Genomic DNA, 19637 nt, shown 5'->3' on the forward strand with positions numbered 1-19637 from the left:
TAGATTTGGATGTCATTAGCATAAAGATGGTACTGAAGTGCAAATGACTGTAAGTTTTCCTAGAGATGTAGTGTAGAGTGAGAATAGCAGAAGGCCCAAGACAGGGCCTTTAGGAACTCCAATAGAGAGAGGGAATGAGGTGAAGTTAGCGAAGTCAGACACTGTATGGAAGAGAAGTGTCACAAATGCCAGAAAAATGTCTAGAAGGAGTGGGTGGTTAACAGTGTCAGATGTTGTGGAGAGAGTGAGATGTTGGACCAGGCGGTTGTAAACAAGCCTTTCCAACAATTTAGATGCAAATTAAAGTAAGGAAACTGGATGAAAGTTTGTGAGAGAGCTGGGATCAAGGGAAGGGAACAAGGGAATACCAGCAGAAAGTGAAAGGCCAAATAAGTGGGTAAGTGCTGTGCTGAGATAGAAATTGGATGAACAAGATTATAAGGTCAAAGAGGCATTTTACAGCTCTGTAGAAATAGCAGGTAGATGACGGACTAGGAATCCCAGACCTTGTGTACATACACTACCTTTGTAATATTCATTATGCTACCGATACAAAAGTGAAAAGTTCTACAATCTGTAAAAATTTCATTTGTAAACAGAAATTGTTTGATGAAGAATGGCACCAAATTCGGCTCTTGGTAACAGAAGAGGATACTACACTGTATGTGGATGACCATGAAATTGAGACAAGAAAATTACTTCCAGTTATTGGCATTTATATCAGTGGAAAAACACAAATTGGAAAATACCCTGCTAGAGAAGAGTCAGTTCAGGTAAGTGTGAAATTGTGGTAGGTGTGTTATAATATGTGTCTTTTAAATCTGTACAAATCTTGCAGAATATGTATGTCTGAACAAAAAATCATGCACTGCATAGGAGTCATGCTATGGCAGTTTTTACAACATGATGTGTTTTATGAAGTAGTGCTGTGTAACAATGGGGTTTGGTTAAAGTCCAAATGACTGGATAAGTGATCCTGGAGGGAAGCGGCTGATGTGGAGCAAAGAGCAACATTTTCATTAAAGTTTTTTCCCAGAAATCCGTACAGTTTCCATATTTGATTTGTGACAATCATAATGAAAGTTTTAATTGCTGTACTGCTGTATGGTCATGTTATCAGTTATTATTGAACTTTCTGATGCTATTGGGTCACATGTCACATTGAAATGTTATATTAATAATATACCTTCTACTTTACTGTAGGTAGAACTGCTTGGGGACTTCTAATAACTTTATATTTTACAATAGGGGCATAGTAATATGCCTATATCCTTGATGATATACCTATAATATAATTATATATTAATCTAATACTTAAAAAGAATAATTAATATAATATTCCTATTATATGCCTATATCCCTATAGCAGGGATTCCCAACCTTTTATATGCGTGAGCCACATTCAAATGTAATAAAGTGTTGGGGGGCAATACAGGCATGAAAAAGGTTCTGGGGGTGTCAAATAAGAGCTATGATTGGCTATTTGGTAGCCCCTTTGTGGACTGGCAGCCTACAGGATAATCTATTTGGCAGTACATGTGATTTTTATGCAACCTAAACTTGCCTCCAAGCCAGGAATTCAAAAGTAAGGACCTGCTTTGAGGCCACTGAAAGCAACATCCAGCACCCCTTGTATGTTTTTTTTTTTGGATCACTGCCCTATAGTATGAAAGTGCCCAATAGAAAATTGAATTACATTCTGTTACACAGATTTGTTTATCAAATATTTATTTTTGACATAGTTGAGCTAAATTTATAAACTGACCCCATGACTATTAATGAACTGTGATCCATCATCCCATTAGCAAAAATGGGGCCAATTATAAATAGTCAATGAACAATAATTGTTTGCAGAGATTTAACTAAATATTTATTAATTTAGGGACACCAGTGTTCTTTGCTTAGGAATGTGGGTAAAGATCTCATTAGGACCTCTACCCTGAAGTATAGTGTAGCTATTTGGGGAGATAGGCAGAGCCGCAACATGTTTTTTTTTTGTATGCTTCCCCCCAGGTTTTAGTGGGTCATGGGGATTCATTCATAGCCATAGGCTTCTGAACCAAAAGGGTTAGGAATTAGAATCTGGCCTCAGTATATGTTTACAATTACTTTTCCACTGGACACTAGATAATAATACTAACGCAGTTTACTCAGGAAAATAAGCAATCACTTTATATAATTAATTTGACTGGTAAACTTCAAAGAAAGTTGTTGTTTAAAACAGTTTTAAGAGGTTATAGGAAGTTCTATAACTCTAGACTGTTCTTTTTCATTAGAATTCACATGTTGTACAATTGATTAAAAAATATCAACAATAGAATTATACAGAATTCTAGATTTCCCTACATGCAAATTCCTTAGTCTCTTACTGCAAGCATAATGCAATGCTACATTAATTTAATACTGTAAGGTGAATAGGGCACTCGGATCCTTGTATATTGATATATTCAGATTAATTGGACATAATAAGCGGTGTCCTAAAGACTGTTTTGTGCTGAAATATCCACATACAGCATACAATACTTTGCAATAAATTAAAATAAAACCAGTATTTGCATGCTGAAAGTTCCAATACACTAAGGTAAATGGTTTAAACCTTTTAGCCACTGCTAGCCTAGTGTGTAACCACACAAAAGAGTAGACTGGATAAATAACTAAGTGAAGTGGCTTTGTGGATGTTTTTATATTACAGGCCAGATGTCAACAAATTAAAGCAGGCTCTGTTGCTCCTGTACAATTTCCAGAAAAAAATGAAATCTTACATAAAAAGGCTTAAAAACACTTTTGCCAAATGTAACCATATTATTTTAAACACATGCAAATAATCTAACATGCCCTAAAATACCACAATCCTGAGAATGAAATCCTGTGGGTTGCATTAAAGGGATTAACAGGGTTTCAAAAATAGACTGAGAACAATTGGTTTTCTTCTTTGGAGAATATAGTGTTAGGGTAAAGATGTGTGAACGTCAAGCAGTTTGGACTGTAAATGTTTTCATAGGTTTTTCCAAGACATTTGGCTACATTTACTAATGCATATTCTGTCCAGTAAAGTGGAGGAAGCAATAGGAACTGTTACAGATGTGTAACTATAACTAGCAAAGCAGAAACCCATTTTACTGTTTACTTATTTGTATTATGTATATACAGATTATATTAATATTCTATTGAAACAGATGTTGCCCTAGGCTTGCCAGAGTAATACGGCCCCAAACTACCTACAGCCTGCCATCTGCTTTTTTGTATGTTTTTAAGACTCTGAGTCTGAATGCCTAATCCTAACCCTAAATTTCTTGGCAAAACCTAACTGCTAATTCTAAAAGAATGGGTAAAACCCTAACCTTTAAAGCTTTAAAGAAATGGTTTCATGGGAATCGGCAGATGACTGGAAGTTTCCAATCCTGAATTACTCTACTTTGCTTTGGATAAAAGACATATACTTACTGTTGGCATGAATATAATGCATAGAAAATGTAGGAAATTTCCAAAGCCTAAGTCTTGATGGGTATGTAGGACATAAGTGGACTGTCACTTTCCTTCCCCTATAGCCACTATTTATTATCATCAGTAAATTATCACTAACATGTTTTTCAGTTAAGATTTCTCCATTTCTTTATTTCTTTATATTTTTTTTATTAAAAATATACGGCCCATATTGCTCCTTATGGAAAAAATGGGTAAGATAAATCTGTATCAGTATCTGTAATGATATATCAGTTTTTTCTACTTTCAGCCCTTATTATTACAGTGAAGGTTGCTTATATTTAGAAAGACAGAAACATGCTGAGACCACAGGTCTAACATGGCCGTCCTAGAACATAGAAATGGCCCTTGTATTTCCAATAGCTGGCCAGTTAATCCCTTCAATGAGGGCCAAAGATAAGGCGAGATCACAGCTTTCTGCTTCTTCAAAAAACACATTGATAACTGGAAATAAACAAATGAAAAATGAAATTACTTAGGCAGTTTATCTGTGTTCAAATATCCTTCTGTTTTACCCCTCGTACACCTCTTGGCCAGTCATATTGAGGAAGTTCTTTGGAATCCTTCAAGTGGTGTTTGGGAGAAGGCCTCATCTGGATGTCTGGTGTAATTTTTCTCTATGCGCTGTCATCTTCTTCTAAATATACATTACTTCTTCAGGTCACTCAGCTCAGCTGCTTCATGCAGGTGTACTTGTCCCTGTGATTTGGGTGACTGCATTAACCAATTGTAATATTTTACCTTTTTGGGCATAGCAGAGCTCAGCACCATTGAATTGATCCCATAGCTTTAGTATTGAACAAACAATTTTGAGCTTTTCTCATATCTGAAGTTTCTCAGCCACTGGTGCTAGAACCTTCATCTACATCTTCCGTAGTAGATGCTGAATATGTGACCTCTGGGCCTCCAGTTTCCCTCTTACATTTTCCCTCCTTTTGTCCTATACACCTCCAGCCTGTACCTATTTCCCTATCTCTCTGGTCTATACAGTATGCCCACCCCTATTCCCATCCTTTTCCTATTTCTTGTTTGTGTCACTATCTCAATCTCTGTACCTCCTTCCCTTGTTAATATCACTGCATATCTCTCTATTGCCCAAAATATTCCTAAACCAATAAAACAATAGTAGTTTACTATGCTTAAAGTTAATATTTGGGATTTTTTATTTTTTTATTTTTTGCTGGTTTGTTCAAATATAAATGTGGATCTTGATGTGGGTTTAGGCTGTTTTGTTATAGGTAAAGTATTTGCGATATAGGAGATAGTGGGTATTATGGGAGGCATTTGACATCAGGCTACATGTTAATTAGCTGCTAATCACCACAGGAAGGGTGTACAGTAACTTGTACCATCAATCAGGTACTTATGTAACACTGGGGTGTTTCAGCAAGAGCTTTCAGTAGGAGCTGTGGAGTTTCCTACATCATTACAAAGATGGAAAATAAGTCAGATGAGCTTGCTTTCTATTAATGGAAATCTATTATGTAATTTCCAGAGTAATAAGTGCAAGACCTTTACTGGAAAAGTATGGGAGAATATATCCCACCTGCCCCTTCCAGTCTCCATCATAATATACGACATAGAGTGTGTTATTTATTTTCTTTCATTCTACTACTTTTTACCGATTTTTTTTATAAATTGTAAACAGTACAAAAAAGGAAAATTTAAAGGCTCTTTCATAAAACAGAAAAAGGATTTTGGCAAATAGCAGCATGATCTGCAATCAGCCTAATGCTTGGCTCAGCTAAAGGAAATTTAAGAGAAAATTCCAGTGATTACTTAACCATATTCCGCAATTGTTAATGTATATTTTGGCATTTATTCTCCCTGACCTTTATATATATTTATTTACGTGAGATGATATATTCATGCAAGCATCCAAATATATCAATCTCTATACTATTAAGCAACCACTACTAAAAATGTTCATGATGACCTATCATAGTAACTTTAAAGCTGTTACATCATAACATTCTACCTCTAGGAAAACAAAGGTGCCACTAGTGGTTGGGAGACATGTAGGCATGCAGGCATGAGAGATTTGTAGCACCTCACTAGTCTTGATTTATATCTTACTGCAGCATGCAGGAGAAGGAAAGAGCCATGAAATAGATACAAGTGGCATTAGAAATAGAGACCAGTGGAGAATGCAAAAGACAGTGATAAAGAAGGCAGCAAGCCACAAAGCAGGCATTTGCTGCTATATGCATGAGAAATAAGGAGGTGCAGCTGAGAGTAGAGGACAAAAGACTAACTAGAGGCCATGGATCATGGTGTTGCATACATACAAAGTAGAATCTTTTTCTTAACAATAAATTATATTTCTATAGCTCTTCATGTGAAAATGAGCATGTATGTTTTATCTAAATGTTACCAATACAATAGTTTAAAGGCAATTCTGCCCATAAACTTTTTTGTTACATAATTAAAGATTCATATTTTTTAGCAACTATCCAATATACGTTGTACATTAATTACAGTCTTTATCTGTTTTAAAGGTGTCTTTTAAACTTCTCTCCCGAATGACAGTAAAATATTTCTGTAAATTTTTACAAAAGTATTTTTAAATAATTGACGCATTTATCAAACCATGTTCTGCTTTGATTAATGTGTCAGTTTATTAGAATATGCTTGACTGCTTTGAGCAGTCATTAATTGTAATGCAATTCAATGGGGGCATAACAATTTAAAAAAACTCTTTGCTTGTAATGAATTGCTCCAGTGTAAAGAAAACAGCTTTGTAAATTTAAAGATATCTGTCTTTTTGTTACACATTGTTAGCAAAAAATTACCCACAGATAATAAATCAGGGCTGATTTATTAGTTAGTGTAATGTTAGTGTGAAGTTTTTTAACATCCGCAAAACACCTTAGTTTACTTTTCAATATCCAATACAACTATGAAATATGAGCACAACCCAAATAATGTAATCATATAATTTTTTCAAATTAACTCAAACAATTTTGGTGGTCTTTTCCAAAACAAGCACAAAAGTCCAGCCAAAAGGGATTTATTTTTACAAAGTAAAAAGCAACAAACTATGGCATTGGGGTTACTGCATAATAAACAATAAATGCCTTCACAATATTTCCAAATGAGGTCTCTCTTACTATTTACTGGCGTTTAATGCTACATCTGCATTTCTTCAAACAGATTTTGTGGTCAAATGCTTGAACAAAGTCTTTAAATATCTCCAGATTAAACCATATCCAATTCGTCTGCATCCACCCAAGGCTGATTTAAGGTACCAATGGGCCCAGGCAAAGATCTCATTGGTGGGCCCCCTACAGTCATCCCAATAAGTTTGTGACAGTGTTACCCTCAAGCAGGTAATATAGGATATAATTAGGCAGACAATAAAGACATGGTCTGTGTCCAACTGCTTCTCTCCAAGCTAAGGGCCATGCGGACAGATAAACCACAATTTAAAAATGGAAAAACAAAATAAAACATTAAAAATTCTGTTTTTAATAGAGAATGCATAACTGATGTGCTCTCCCAGTGGAGTCAAATGAGGGTCTACCATTTTAAGGGGATGTTTCAGTCAAAAGGTATAACAGATGAAATGTCTGAAAGTGGGCTCACTGTCCTGGTGAGCACTGGGCAAATGCCCCTTTTGCCAGTTTAGTACAGCTCTGTATCCACCTTTTGGTTTTAGACCTTCATCGCTTTATTATCACTCTAAACCCAATTCCATCAATAAGCTTCTCAGCTGAAATGCAGTTTCTCAACCCAAATATTTCCTCTAAACCTGCATGCCCTTTATTTCTGAAACCTAAAGCAAACCAGTGAAAATAATGCTACTGTTGGGACATCTAAGTGTATTAATAAATAAAGAGACCACATTAGTGCATTAGACGATATCTAGACTATTATCTCTAGAACATGAGTGGCTTATTAATACGCACAACTGCACAATGTTGATATTTTGATATACTGCATACTACTTCAATATTTGGAAATATCCTTATTTGCATTGCTTAATGTTTAAAATGTTAGATGATTTAACAGACGTTGTTTGTTTTTCAGTTTAGTCTACAAAAGTTGAGAATATATTGTGATCCAGACCAGAATAAGCGTGAAACAGCTTGTGAAATTCCTGGGACGGTAATTATTAACTTTTTTTTTTACTTCATATATTTTTGTATAAACTATTAACCTAATACAGACAGACAAGAGGTCCTCTGTACTCAATATATATAGGACATCTAGGGGCCCATTTATCAAAGTACAATTGCCTCCGCATACAAAAAAAAAAGTTTTCGTACCTTGCGTATTTTTGCCGATTTTTTCACTAATTTGCGCAACTTTTTTTGTACTGTGCGGCAAAAATTATGCAACAAAATCATATTATCGCAACGAGTACGAAAGTTTCGGATTCATTCAAGCTTCGGTATCGTGACTTTCCCTTGGCCAGGTTGGAGGATTGAGTCCTGTGGGAGGCCAATACGCCAATACGATATTATTGTGACTAATACGATTTTTTCGTAAGCATTTTCGTGATATTTGCGATCATCAGAAATTATAGTATCTAATCCGAATTTTACCCATTTCGGGATTCAAACTCGTACTTTGATGAATCAGCCTCAATATATATATTTTATAAAATGTCTAATTTGTAAATGTAAAATATCATCATGATATTAGGGATTTTAACAACAGCAAACATAAAAGAGGTTATTTTAATACGAACCATCTCCTTGAACCCTTTTAGTCAGGTTTCACACAGGTTACTCTACCAAAAGGGCTTTAACTAAGGTTGTCAACTATATCCATGGTACTAAGGACCAAGACAACATTCAATATTTCAATATCTCTTTGCAGCATCTCTCTCCATCTGAAATACCTACAGATATTTACTGTCAACATTTCTGCTTTATCATGGCTGCCATCCTATTTCTCTATGTGCACCTTCAGTGTAACAGTTTCTAACAGGACCTCTCAACCAGTTAATCTTTCTGTTGGTGTGCCCCAAGAGTCTGTCTTAGGGTGTTAGGAATTGCTGGTTTATATGCGGCCAATTGATAATTGACCACTTGCAATAAAGTTAGGTTTATCAAACATCAACATATTAAGGGCCTCTTTTCTCTCCTGGTGACCTCATTACATCCTCAGGTTTTTCCTATTACCTTTAGGTAGATGACACACAGATCTTCTTCTCCTGCCCTGATCACAGCCATGCTATTCAGGCTACAGTCACACAATGTCTCACTGTGGAACAAAACATGCCCAAAATTGAACTTCTTATATTCCCCCCAAAACCTGTCCCTCTCCCTTAATTTAACATTACAGTACATGACATCACAAACATCCTGTCTCCCAAGGCAGGTATCTTGGATTCACTTTAGCCCCTTCTCTTACAGCCCACATTGCATCCCGCACCAGAACATGTAGCTCCTTTCTAAGAAGCATTACACACTGGTCCAGGCCCTTTTGCTCTTCAGGATAGACTACTATATAATACTTCCTGTTCTCCCTGAATCCCATCTCCATCCACTGCAATCTATTCTTACTTCTGCTGCCCACTTCATCGTACCTGCATTTAAATGTCTCTCCACCACCTTACCACTTAAGTCTCTCTCCTGGTTCCCAGTAAAATTGTGCATTAAGTACAAGATTATTTTCTAGAGGAAGCGCTTAGCTAGTATTGCTTTGTAGTAGCAATCCCTTGCAGTTGCCCCCCCCCCTTCTTTTTGTTTCTGCTTGTCTCCTTTTCCTAAAAGATTGTAAACTGAGGGCAAGGACATCATCCTCACTGTGTTTGAAACACCTAAGAACTGTCTAATTTTATAATAACTGTAATCCTGTTTGTAAAGCCTTGTAAAGCATGTTGGATTTTTGTTTTTCATGATATAACTTTCTAGCCCTATTCTCTTCAACTTAGAAAGCACAGTCAAAATACTCCACTTACTTGTTAGCTTCTGTTAATAATAATAGGCTTTTTTATTATAAAAGGAAAGGTGAATTACTTCTTCAGACTCACTTATAACTACTGCTGTGTTATCTTATTTGATCACTAGTGAAGGGAATAGCACACTAATTCAAAAGATACCTCAATATTAAATAAAAAGATGGAAATATATTTGTGTGTGTTCAAGCATGTAGACAAATTTCATAACTTATTGGGTTTTTTTTCTTTCAGAATGGAGAGGTATGAGTTTGAATTTTCTACTGTGTATAAGGTAAAACCTCAGAGGTTAAAAGCCTGCATTTAATGGAACCATCTTTCTTCTAATCTGGATGGATGACCTCCCATTTGCTAAAGGACCTATTGGTGAACAAAGTACCACAGAGTTAATTGTATGGTCTCCTTGTATATTTCCAAATAGTCATTATATCCCCCACCCCCTCTTAATGTCCCTTCTAAACACCCGCAACATATCCAACCTTTCCATTTCCTTCTTTAGATGCTCTTAATTTTATTTATATCTTTTTTGAGGACTGGAGACCAAAGCTGAATTCTGCATATTCTAGATCTAGTCTTACCAGGGATTTGTGAAAAGGGAGTCTCCTCCCAGGAACCTATACCTTGCTGTTCCTTCTTGCCTGCCACTAATGCTCTATATTACTGCAAATCCCCTCTTTAAAAAAAACAATATGCTGCTTTAATTTTACCATTCAAATAATAAGCCAAAACATTTGCAAATGATACTGTATATAATTATAAGAATGGTAACAGATTTTCATTACTGAGGGGCCACAAACTTTTGTTCTTGCTTTTTTGCCATGTTCCAATATATTGTCTACCCTGCTTTCTTCTCTGCATGCAAAACTGATGAACAAAGGCCCTACCCAGGGCACAAATCCTTTGGACTCCTCTATGTGCTAAAGTTTTATTCATGTTCAGCCATCACTAATCCACTAGTTATCCTGATCCTTACATAGTTTGCCTCATTACTATCTGTATCCTTACTGACATACATTTGGAATATGTGCGCTTTGGCTTTGGTTGCTTTAGGTTCACAGGCACAAAAATATATAATATGCTTAACGAATGGGAAAACATGACATTACCTTTCAACTTAAAAATTAATGCTTGCTCCCCTTAAAAAGTGTCTGTGCAACTTTAGTAATGCTTTCCAGTAACTGTAATGAAAGGAATAACATGAGCTTGATAATCAGCAAGTGTTCCGCTCTCGGCGTTCTTCTAACTGCTGTTATAACTACTTTTATTGCCAAAAAGCCTCTAGAGATTTGCTGGGCTTGTGTTAAAGTATTCAAAATATGTCATGCTGAATATTTTTCAGTTTTTGATAATTTAGTTCATATGATGCCCATTTGAATTTGTAAGAATATCATTGGCCTAACGACTTTTTGTGTAATCTTTAAATACTTGAAAACAGTTATTAAAGCATATCTGGAAAATACACTTTCTCTTTTCACTTCTTAAAGTGCTTAAATGGTCCCAGTGATGTTGGTGTCACACCTGCTCCCTGTATATGTCCTCCTGGAGAAAAAGGAGATCCTGGCCTAAAAGTAAGTTGGTTTTATTTAACCCTAATTATTTGAAAAGCTGTCTAAATTGAAACCTACTAAGCTTAGGTGGGATCCAGAAAGGCAACTTTCATGCAGCAATTAAAACACATGGTCTTTCCTAGAACACATAAGTGACTGCATAGCAGGCCTATGGGCAACACTCAACATCATATATACTAGAGATGCCTGTATGATGACACTAAGGGGGAGATTTACTAAAACTACAATTTTTCTGGCCTTGAAACTTATATAAACTTGACTTTGTATATTTTTCAAATAAAACATAATCATTGTTGCATTTATTAAATGTTACCATTGTTAGGGTCGCGTTTATTGTCCGAAAATCACGTTTTATTTTTCTCAAATAGGAATTGCTCCAGCAGCCATTTTAGGAGCACTGGCGCTCATTTTTGGAAAACAAAAATGTGTTTACCTTTCACTTAATACTGGATGAAATAGAAAAGAATGATGGGAATAACTTCCCCTTGAAAATGTGTAAAATAGAAAAGAATGATGGGAATAACTTCCCCTTAAAATTGGGTGAAATAGAAAACAATGATGGGATTAATTTTCCCTTGAAACTGGGTGAAATAGAAAACAATGAGGGGATTAAATTTCCCTTGAGAATGTGTCAAGGACAGGACAGACTATTCTATTCCTCTACTATTCTAAGCCTCCTTACGACTCAATGGTTCTTGGCAGCTTGAACTTGGCGTAGTTTTTGTCAGTCTAAAAAAAGTCACAAAAATTTTTAGAAATCTCAAATGTTTGTTCATTTCTCAAATTTTTCGAGAAATTAAATGAAACAATATATACAATCATATACTTGTATACCAAAAAACACATACATAAATCTTGAAAGAAACAAAACATGAAAAAAACCTAATTTTCTCAGAAAACCTTAGTAAATGGGCCCCTAAGTGTGGGGTTTTCCCACAATACTTTTTTTTATGTAAAGAAAACCACACATTTTTAGTGATTTAATAAATGAGAAGGAAAGGGTAATAAAGCTGCAGGCATACCTTCAGTTGTCTCAATGCTGCCCTTAAGTCTCCCCATATTTCACCTGTTCAGATGATCAGAAGCCAAACAGGAAGAAAAAGCACTGAGCTGTATAAAGAAATTTCCCATAATGCCTCACTGCTGCACCGAGACCTAGACCAAGTGCATGCTCAGTTTGTAAGACTATGAGTCAGCTTCCTGCTGATTGGCTCAGATCCACATTCATAAGGGGGGGAGTGAGCATTCTTGAGGGAGGGGAGAGCAGGAGAGAGGAGAGAGCAGAGAGCTGTGTGTCTCTGGCACATGAATTACAGGCACAAGAAATCTTTTGACAGAGAAGTCAGTGCAGCCTTTCTGTGAGTGCTTATGGCTGTATTTACATAGACCTTTCTGATAAAGCTTACTTAGTTTTTACCTTTCTTTCTCCTTTAAGCTTCAAATCCATGAAAACCACTAATACTAAACTTTGCAATCTAAAAGCTGTCGAGGTCATGTAGAAGTCTGTGGGAGCTCTACTAGATAAAATTTCAACTATTTAGTCAACTTGCTCTTTTAAAATGTACATTTTTTTTAAAGCATTGCAACCCATAAAAATATTGCAAAAATTACAAATTCGAGGTATTTGCTTTTTTATATGCTTTTATTTGATTGTGCTTTTAATAATCAGATTTTAAAACAAATTTAGTAACATTTGTTTTTTTTAAATGGTGACTACAGTGCTGCCCTTACTACAACAATGCTAAAACTGTGGCAATAATACTGCATTGTGTGAAAAGAACATAGTGAATGTTGATTTGAATCACACACTAGTGGGGGTCATTTATCAACACTGGGCACATTTGTTTGTTACAATCATTGTTCTACAGTACCTGCTACTGGCTGAGAAAAGCCAATCGCACATAGGTTGCTATGGGTTATTGTCCATGGGCAAATTCGCCCAGTGTTGATAAATGAGCCCCATTGAGTCCTATAATGTATCCGCTACAGTAAAATATTAGGATCAGGAAAGCCACCACAGTCTGCAGTCAGATACCTCTTTATGATTAATTATATCAATTTTTCTCACAGGAATAGCAATTTGTTGTACATATGTAGAATCTTACCCCCTGGAAAGGTGGGTCCAGGTGCTCATGCCCCAGACCTTCAGCTTAGGGAGCCATACAGGAAGCAGCCTATGATTAAGTACCCTAGGTACGAAACGCGTAAGGCTATTTGTATGTTTTTTATGGATTAAATAAAATATGACCTTTTATGGATACTATTAACTGCTTCCTCTGACTTTTTCTTTTGTGTACACCTCTATATGATTATAGAACACTTAAGTAAATATCTTTACATTTTACAACAGAATATTAAAGGACATGTACAGTCTATTTTACTGATAAGTGCCAAAATGTTAGACACCTGCAAGTAAAATGGATGCTCATTTTTCCCTTAGTAGGTTCCCCTGTCAGAAGGACACTGCATCAACCCATGGAAAAAGTATCTAAGCCCCGCGCTGGCATCTCCTTACCTTTAGATCTCTTTCCTTTGGGTGTATGTGATCACTCACACGCAGTTGAGTATAATTTGCCAGGTTTACTCTACTGCACATGCATGAATAGGAATCTACTCAAGGGATGGCTGGATGCCAGTAGAAAGGTAAGTTGAATGACGGTGCAGTGCTTAGAAAGTTTTTTCCGTGGGTTGGTGCAGTTTTCTCCTAACAAGATCACCGGCCTGTGGAAATACTAATTGCCACATCACAACTAGTTGATAATAACTTTTTATGGAATCATTCCATGCCACAGCGAGTTCACAGTAAGATATCTTCAAATCTATTGTTATATTAAAAAAAGCAAAATTTGTAAAGTATATATATTTATTATTTGTACGTCTTTATCTTATATAATTGTAAATATACTTTGAAATGCCTTTCTTATACAGTAAATATATTGTACAAAATAAATATCATGTAGAAGTAAACCTAGAGCAATTATCATTGTAAATTAATTTTGATGAGAACTTGGACTTTCAGTGAACTTCATTAATATAGTGTGTGAGACTGTGGTACATTATTATTATTATATTGCTTTATATTAGTGCACAGGGAAAAAGGCTGTAGTAGTGGGGCAGTTAGGTAGATCTAGAGAAGAGACTCGGTCAAGTGATAGAACTGTCAACTATAAACTGGATAGAGAATACCTAACAGTGATGCACTTGGCCATTGTTTTTTTCATTGAAAAGAGAAGTATGAAGTATTTCTAGATTTACCAATAAACTCTGTATAACAATAGCTTTGGAATCAGAAGGCAGGGCCGTATTTCAAAACCGGCCGCCCCGAGGCTGCCCCCGGTCGCACGCCCCACCCCCCCAGTGCACATGCGCGCGTGAACAGCGGTAGTGCACATACGCGAACAGCGGCAGTGGGGGGTGTTTAGGGGGTGCGCGTGCATGCGCGAACAGCGGGGGCGGGGGGTAGGGGTTAGGGATGCAAGCGTGCATGCGCCGTAGGCCAAACCTGCATACGGAGCAGTGGGGAGAAGTCCCCATTGCTCCGTATGGGAACACAAATTTTAAAATTTTGGTGCGGCGGGGTGGCATGCCGCCCCCAGGTTTCTGCCGCCCTAGGCCCGGGCCTTTGTGGCCTCTCCACAAATCCAGTCCTGCAGAAAGGTTTTATTTTATAGTTTTTGCCCTATCACCATTATAGCAGAGACAATTTTAGACTTTCTTAAGTTTCAGCCTAAATACATGACACTTAAAAATTCACAACTAGGTACTGATTAATCTGACTTTGCTTGGATGTCTTCTGATCTGAACTTTTCATCTGCAGTTTATAATTCTACCACATACAACAGAAAATGTCTAAAAACATGCACAGTGTGTATTTGAAATTTATAGAAGATGTTTCTTGGCATTTTTCCATTGTACAATGTGCATAATCCATTACATGAGGACTATAATATAAATCTATTAGTTGACAGCTAGGATCCCTCATATACCGTTCCTCATCTTTGAGGAATCTAAGGCAATTTTGCTGTTAGGAATAAGAAAACATTCTCAGTTTAGTATATGTTATAAAACATATACTACTTTTATTACATACACTTCTGTATTACCATTAACCTTCCTGCTGGGGTGCTTACGTATAACGCAGCAGGGGTGTTTTGACCTTCTAAATACAGTGAAACTATATAGTGAGTAACAGTAATAGGCAATCTGTAAAATGTAGATTGTTACAGAACGAGAACTTCCAGTATTCCTGTGCCTTCTGTTGTGTTAGGAAGGATGCTGGCAGTTGTGAGTCTTCAGCAACTTAGTGGTGCTCCTTTCTGTTACTGGGAAAGACAATATCAATGTTGTCCACCTCAGCCAATATAAATAAATCAGAAATCAAGGCAAACCGGTTATGTTACAAAACAATATTGTAGTACAGAAGAACAGGAACAGCACCTCTTGTCTTTGTAGATTAAAATGCCTTTATTGCTTGATAAAAGGTCTTGTGACCTGAAACGTTGCTGCTATTGTTGTTTGCCCCAAAAAAATGTTGCAATAAAGGCATTTTAATCTACAAAGACAAGAGGTGCTGTTCCTGTTCTTCTGTACCAGGATATGCCGATGGAAAGTGGCCATTGGGGAACCTGCACTACTTCTAACTAATCACAAGGCTTGGTGCTGACTACTACTCTCCAAAACAATATTGTATACAAACAAACAAAAAATAAATAAATCATAATTTTTGATATTATTAAATCAAATTAACTTAATATTCTTAGCCTTTAGGTAATTAATGGAATTAAGTAGCTAACAAAATGCTTTATTGGGGAAAATAGGAAAATTCTATTACTTTCTATTCTATTCTACTTTTTTCAATTCCATAAAGAGTTTTGACTTGACACTTTCTAAATTCATTTAGATCCACAAAAAGAAGATATTGTTTGGAAAAGTCAGTTCTTAAGGGTAACAAAATAAGTTTCTTGGAAAAGTCAAAAGCTATAGTAGTTTTCCAAGCATTCCTCAGTGGAAACATTACGAAGCAGACAAAGTTCCTTTGCCAACAGCAATGCTAAAATATGTTATTCTAACAGAATGTCATATGTAGCCTTCAAATTAAATGGTAACTCACAATGTCTGAATCGGTTCAGTATCTGACATTCCATGCGCGCATGCATTATGCTATTAAAGTATACTGACAGATTTTGCCGTAAGGAGAAATGTTGTCATTTCAGTTTAGTACAAGTTCTCATGCTCCTCTAGCAACTCCTCCTGTTTTGTATGAATAGATGTAAATTACATTAAAAAGTATGGAAGCACTAGGCTGAGTACTAGTGTAGTACAGAGACACACATCAGTACATTAACCCATTGCAATGAAACAAAATAATGGAAAAGACTCACACAACCCCTTTAATGCATCTCTATAAATGTTAAAAAGAAATAGGTTCATTACAACATTTAAACTACAAAGTTTGAACCCAAAAGTAAAGTATCTAGTAATGTTAAGTCTAAAGCAACTGAACTTGAAGTAATCTTGAACCCTTAATTTGAACCCTTAAAGGACATGTAAACCTCCCACAAAACATTTAATCAATGAAGTCCTGAAATCAATTTTAGCCTCTTTGAAATAATTAAATACCTGCCACTCCCATTGTTCAAAGGTTAATAGTAAGGCTGTAGCATCCCCTAAATTATTTAGGATTCCTACTCCTCCTGTAACCTACTCGGCCCCCTCCCTTAGGAATTAACATTGGCTCTTGGCTATCTGAGCATGCTCAGTTCTTCTAGCAGCCAATGAAAAGATGGCGCTGCCAGTTTCCATACAAACTCTGAGCTTTGTTAACTGTAGAAACTTCTGCTTGTGCAAGCCTGCATTCTTCATTGCATGAACTTTACAGTGCACGTGTTATTTGCAGATGTAAATGCCACTGAAGATTTATGTGAGAAAAAATGGCTGCCGGGTGAAAGCTGCTATTTGTTTTAGGAAGTGTGATGATGCTGCCGCCAAATGGAGGGGATATATGCAGTACAGTGTAGTTTGGGTGGGGGAGATATGCCAAACTTATATACATGGTAGGAAAATGTAGGGGGTTACATGTCCTTTTAGAGTAATAAGACACCAACATCTAATCACAGTGGTTCCATTAAACATATGGTGTGGGACCCAGTCACAATGATGCCATGAATATTATTAATCCATCCATTGTTACATTTAAATGAATTATGATTTAAATGAGTTAAATGATCGGAAATCAGACCATGGCTGATGGGTGGCTAGGGGTCCCTCAACATATTACAGCTTTCTGTATATTTCTGTTTATTTGTATAATCCATTTCCATAATCCCATGATACAGTGTGTTAGGGTATCAACCACATTTATTACCACATCTGTATTTTAAATGGAAATGGAGCATCCCATTTACAATTATGGCCCTGGGATTAGAGTGAAGGGACCAAATACAACTTACTGTGCTACCAAAACAGCTGCTTTTGTCAACCACACTTGAAAGGGCAAATTAACTTTTATATTGAACCAGAATTATCCAGATGCACTGTATGGTCAGCTTCAAAGAAATGATGCAGAACAGCATTACAAACCTATAATGACTACATAGTAGAACCATATAAACAAAGAATACATGATATTTATTTATTTGTTTCTATATTTGTTAATACGGTTTAAGATACAGACATGGCATTAATAGCTGTATATAGACAAAAGGTTTTTGGAACACATTTTCCATAACTTGTACCTGGGCTTAAAGCCAGAGATTTTGATCCTTTGGGGGGCTTTTTCTTCATTAGGGCAGAAGGTCGTGTACTGATTACAAACAGTTTTTCTCATATTCAATGTAAGACCAGCTGACAAATAATGGAACATTTAACTTTTTCTCTGTAGGGGGACTCTGGACTGCCTGGAAATCATGGTTCCCCTGGACAACCTGGTCCAGATGGTAAGCCTGTGAGTACTATAACATTTATTCTCTGTGCAATGAGGGGTATTTTACATGCTGCAAAATGATGGACTGGTGATACTATAATTGTATAAATACATTAATATTGCAACAGATTCTTTAAATGTTATGTTTCACTTTTAAGGCAAACGTGCAGGCTTGAAAGCATTAAAAGGTCAAAATAAATCCATCTCACCTGTGGGCAAAATCCTTAAACAATAATGCTAATTGTATCACAAAGTGATAAATAATAAAATGATGTGTAGCAACATTAGGCCTTGTTTACAAAACCACAAGGTGCAAAGTGCAACCCTGTTTATGCACAATCCCAGGGTCAGACTGGGCCAGCGGAATATATGGGAAAAACCCAGTGGAACCTGCCGACCCAGTCCTGATCCCCTCCGCTGCCATTCCCTGCTGCCATTGCTCCCCTACTGCCCTCCCTCCCTTGATCATGGCAAAGTATGAAGTAAGCATGGGGGGAGGAAGGGGATAGTTGTGGGTGAGCGGCTGGTCGGGGGCTCTTGAATGGGTGCGGGGCTCCTGGGGTAGCAGTCACGCTGGGCCTTTCACACCCCAGTCCAATCCTACATGATTCAGATTTTCAGGCTAGGGAGCACCGTGACTTGCAAGGTGTGGAAAAGCCCTGTACGCAAGTCTACTTAATGCCTGTATATGAGCTCTGTTGATTTTATTCTTTAGATATTAAAATACCAGAAAATAAGTAAGGTAGAAGAGTAGGGTGCCTGGGTGCAGCACTACACAGTGGAGCACTAGTGCAAAGCTTATGAGCACAAGAAATGCTGACAATAGAAAATGTTAAAATTACTGTTTTTTATTATTCAAACTGGGAATGCACAGATATCAGCACCAGGTAAAGTAAAAACATATGGAGCCTTAAAGCCTCTAAGCCATTATTATGAATGAACAAATAAGCAACACATGCTTTAATTTCCATCAGGCAGTGAGTTCATCTTCATTCTCTTTGCATATAAAGAAGCTTCCACCCTTGCTGCAGAGGTAGCCTCTTAGGGCAATTTCATGTATTTTACCACCAGAGGAATTTTTAGCTCAGTGTGCTATGAGGTTCAAATCAATTTCCAGCTTGGACATTGTGTCTCTGTGCAACTAACCCAAGTGCACCAAATATTGCCTGAATAACCATACATCTGAAATTGCCCTGAGTGCCATTGCCATTGCCCCTAGCATGTTTACCTCCCGCCCTTCACAAACTGCCAAATATTGTTAATCACAAGTTTGTATGCATGTTGAATTGAATTTGTGTTATCAAACTAAGAAAAAAGTACATGCTGCACTGGTTACACTAAAATAGGTACAGTACATTATAGCACATAAATGCAATTTTCAGCAAAATAAAATAAACAAATCTTGCAAATCATTTCATGAATGGTAAATGCATGTAATCTTTATAAACTAGAACATAGCAGGTGATAAAATATAGCAGGAGTATTTTTTTTGTGGAGCCTTTCCCTAGCCTTAGATGGCTAATGTTTCTAGGACTTGTATAGTAATTGTTCTTTACTAACTAACTATACCAACTATAATTAACTAAGTTACTTTGCTAACTATAAAAAAGACTGTCTTTGCAAATAGATGACTTGTGCAGTGTTAGTAACTGACTTGTGATGTGCACCACATTAAATCTACAGATGGAGCAGATTTTATTGATACATTTGGATCAAATGGCTTAATACATCTAAGTCTCCCACTTTACTTAAACAT

The 19637-nt window shown here is 36.6% G+C and overlaps 1 protein-coding gene across 1 annotated transcript in view; it reads left to right on the top strand.

Moving 5' to 3' along the window:
• The window catches only part of col21a1 (collagen, type XXI, alpha 1), a 94986-nt gene that overhangs the window by 33837 nt on the left and 41512 nt on the right, over positions 1-19637 (top strand). The window contains exons 6-10 of the mRNA XM_002934864.4: positions 600-773; positions 7513-7590; positions 9626-9634; positions 10876-10959; positions 17840-17902. Of these exons, the coding sequence (XP_002934910.1) occupies positions 600-773; positions 7513-7590; positions 9626-9634; positions 10876-10959; positions 17840-17902 (408 nt within the window). The remainder of the gene's footprint in view (positions 1-599; positions 774-7512; positions 7591-9625; positions 9635-10875; positions 10960-17839; positions 17903-19637) is intronic.

This window comes from Xenopus tropicalis, chromosome 5 (assembly GCF_000004195.4).
Source record: "Xenopus tropicalis strain Nigerian chromosome 5, UCB_Xtro_10.0, whole genome shotgun sequence".
Taxonomy (NCBI): Eukaryota; Metazoa; Chordata; class Amphibia; order Anura; family Pipidae; genus Xenopus; species Xenopus tropicalis.